At 58.9% G+C, this 3,333-nt stretch overlaps 1 protein-coding gene across 1 annotated transcript; it reads right to left on the minus strand.

Annotated features, from left to right (window-relative positions):
• Nucleotides 1-1,351: 1,351 nt before the first annotated feature.
• On the minus strand, nucleotides 1,352-3,327 carry SPRG_16814 (hypothetical protein; the record flags this gene model as incomplete). The annotated part of the gene is made up of 7 exons (XM_012356111.1): nucleotides 2,914-3,327; nucleotides 2,760-2,867; nucleotides 2,505-2,698; nucleotides 2,007-2,455; nucleotides 1,714-1,954; nucleotides 1,565-1,664; nucleotides 1,352-1,513 (listed from the first exon to the last, which is right to left on the minus strand). The coding sequence occupies exons 2-7, from the start codon at nucleotides 2,823-2,825 to the stop codon at nucleotides 1,352-1,354; spliced, it is 1,212 nt and encodes a 403-aa protein (XP_012211501.1). The 5' UTR covers nucleotides 2,826-2,867; nucleotides 2,914-3,327.
• Between the last annotated feature and the right edge of the window lie 6 nt (nucleotides 3,328-3,333).

Consider the following 3,333-nt stretch of genomic DNA (forward strand, 5'->3'; position numbering starts at 1 on the left):
AACGGCGCCATGAGGAGCGACGTGAGCGCTGGCGGCGCCGGCAGCGTGCCCGAGCCCGTCGCGTCGGTCGACTGGCGCGTGGTTGGCGGTAGCCCGAGGTCCACCGTGTCAAAGCCCGAGGGCTCGTTGCGTGGCGTCACCTTCCCACTGTGCATGGAGGTCGCCGCGACGAGAATGACCGGCTTCCCGACGCTTGCAAATCAACGTCGGATGCCATTGGCGGATATTAAAACCAAAGATCGTTTTTCCGCCAATCGCATGTCGCCATTCGAAACGTTGCGGCGGAGAACCACAACGTTGCGAAGCGTTGCAGCCGTTCGTCTCGATCTCGCAGAACCTCGTACGAGAAGAAGAAGCAGAAGGACCAAAGCGATATGCAGTCACCGCCACCATGGGTGCATATATATCAACATGTCGAAATGATATCAAAGTCCCCTCGATCTATGTAGCGACACCGCTACGTTACGTCGAGAACCAATGTTGTTGCAACCTGCGTCACGTGACGCAGCGGGTCATGCACGTTGTTGAACTGAGTTTGGCCGGTGCGTCAGCGAGGAGCGTTAGTGGGCGTGATTCGAGATTGTGCGAGGGACCAGGTAGCGTGCACACCAAGGGTCGTCGCGGAGAGCGGGCAGCGACGCGTCAAGAGATGGCACCACAGCGCGACGAGCCAAGTGCCGGACATGCAGTCTTGCGATCGTAGCTGCCCGGATCGCGAGCGCGGCAGCGGGAAGTTGCGTCAGCGTCGTGCGAAAGACACGGTTGTTGCGTTCGAGCCAAAGACAAAACCAGACGCAAGCGCGTAGGATCGGCCAGAGGGCACGAATGGAGGACTTGTGGGCCGAGTACGGCGCGGCGGGCAACGCATATGAACGGCAAGGCGGTCCCGATCAAGGGTTAAATCAAGGGAATAAATAAGTTTATTTATTCCATTGGGTTAAATCGACGCCGGGTTTGCACAAGTGCAATCTCGTTGACTAATTTAACCCAAGCCGGCACTCTGGTCCTGCCAAAGGCTCTCCCGAGGAAAGGGGAAGGATGCTTGCGGGCAACGTTGCTCATTTTTCCGCCAGACTCTGCTCATTATTTTTCTGCCAGACTCGGCTCATTTAAAATCCGCATATTTCCCGGTGTGACTGCAGCTACTACTGGTGCCCTTCGGTCCCAACCATGCTTCTTTTGACAAGAAGCAGGCATCCCAAGCACACTACCATGGCTCACTGTATGCTGTCACGTGTGCTTACTTTTATCAAATGTCCTCCATTTACGGGGGGTACTCTGATTTTACATGCGCTACAGGACGGTGGACCAAAACGGCGGGATGCATCCAGTGTTCAGACCACCGACATTACTAAAGCTCTTTGCTCGCGTTGCCCAGTGCCATGGACGAGACAGGATGACGTGGCACGCTCTCCAGCGTCGACTGCTTGATCGCGAGCACTTCGGCAAAGCGCGTGTCGAGCTCGTCTTGGATTGTGCTGGCCGAGTGCCCCATGCGCGTCCAAATACGCACCTCGTCAAAGGACGATTATGTACACGATACACAAGACAATATTGGTCCTACCTGGCGAAAATAGTCGTCGTGGAGCTCGGCCGCGCAAATCGAGCCAATCCGCGTGTCTTCGTAGAGTGCGATTTCCCGCAAATGGTCGAGACCGTAGGCACTAGACACATGTCGCATATTTATCCCTTTTCAAAACATCAAAAATATACTTGTTGAGGAGCGCGCAGCACTGCGTCGGGTCGGCGCGGTTGCTCTGGATGAGCGTCTGCAGTGCATTGATCGTTGCCGACGTCGACGAGAGGTACACGAGGTGCGGCCAGGCTTCCGTCTTGACGTGCGTCATGGCCGCGGCTTCCGACTGCGGCATCGTCACGTGGCCTTTCGCCGCCAAGAGGTGGGCCATGTACGCATAGTGCTCGGGCGACGAATCAATCACAATGGTCGCGTCCTCTACGCCCATTATCGCCACTCAGTTCTTATCGTGGTTGGTGACGCGTCGTACGTGGCAGTTTCTGGGCCCACTTGAGCAACGCAAGCATGACGATGGCCTTGGCATCGATGAAGACGTCGCACTCGTTCTTGGCCTCCAAGCGCGCACGCAGATGCACCTGCTGCTCCACTTGGAGCGAGTCGCCGAGGATCACGCGCAGCGATCGGAATGGGCGCTCGATGCGCGCGGCGGCTGCCCGCTCGATCAGGCGAAAGCCCTGCGAGGCCTCTTCAATGCTCAGATCCGGTATCGCGCTTGGCATGAGGTGAAAGGCTTCTTCGGCGCGCGTGACGTCGGCTTCCATGGTCAAAATGAGCTTCCCGGTCGTCGTCTTGAGCATGTAGCGGCGGTCAATCCGGAGGCCGGTCCACGAGTGGCGAAACCCGTACTTGCCACCGGGCACGTGCCAGACGCACGGAATCTTGCCGTCGTGCGACCACAGCGAGATGAGGTACCGCATCCTAGCCACATCCTTTCTAAACGAGACATCGAGGCGCATCGAGTGCGTACTTGTGGGGGTCCTTGAAGACGGGCAGCATGTGAGCGCCGTACCGGGCCATCGACACCTCGGTCGCGTCGCTTGCCGAGCCTGTGAGGCGAATGATGCGCTCTTGTACGCCGTGAAGCGGCGGCTCCTTGCCCGAACACACGTTCTTTGAGTAGTCGCGCGAGACACGCATGGCCCCGCCCATGATCCCGAGCCCCTACGGCATGAGATGGCATGCACGCGTCGGCAGCGATGGCATATTGGATAGTCCCATCTACCTGGGCGATGAGCATAAAACCCGCCACGAGTGCGCGCTTCGTGCGAAGACCGAGGATCGTCAGCATGCGCTGTGCATCGTCGGGCGATTCAGTAAACACATGCAGGATCTACGGCTCCATGGGCACAGATAGTTGCAACATCGGGCAGAATGACCTCGTGTGGGTTCAAACCCAGCGCCTGCGCAATCAACGCCGGTGGCTTTGTGTCCCATATGCAGCTCGACGCAAAGTTCTCGTACGCGTACTCGACGATGAACGCAATCGCGTAGTTGTCGCGCTGGCCATACGCCTGCAAGTACGTGTCGTCAAGGAGGTACGCGGCCTCAAGGCCGCCAATGCCAAGCACAAGGGTGCAGCACGACCCGAGCACGGCCAATGGCGTCGGCTGCAATACGTGTGCTAGCGTGCGCAGCGTGAGGCGCTCGAGCACCTGCAGCGAGTGGCTCAGCGACCGCTTGTCGCGATCCAGCGCCGACGCAGGAAACTCGAGCGCGGGCTTCCAGAGCGCGTCCTGCAGCCGCGCCGCCTTCTTGGCCGCGACGACGCTCGGCGGCGGCGCGGGCGGGTCCTTGGG

The sequence above is a fragment of the Saprolegnia parasitica genome (genome assembly GCF_000151545.1).
Source record: "Saprolegnia parasitica CBS 223.65 unplaced genomic scaffold supercont2.379, whole genome shotgun sequence".
Lineage (NCBI taxonomy): Eukaryota > Oomycota > Saprolegniomycetes > Saprolegniales > Saprolegniaceae > Saprolegnia > Saprolegnia parasitica.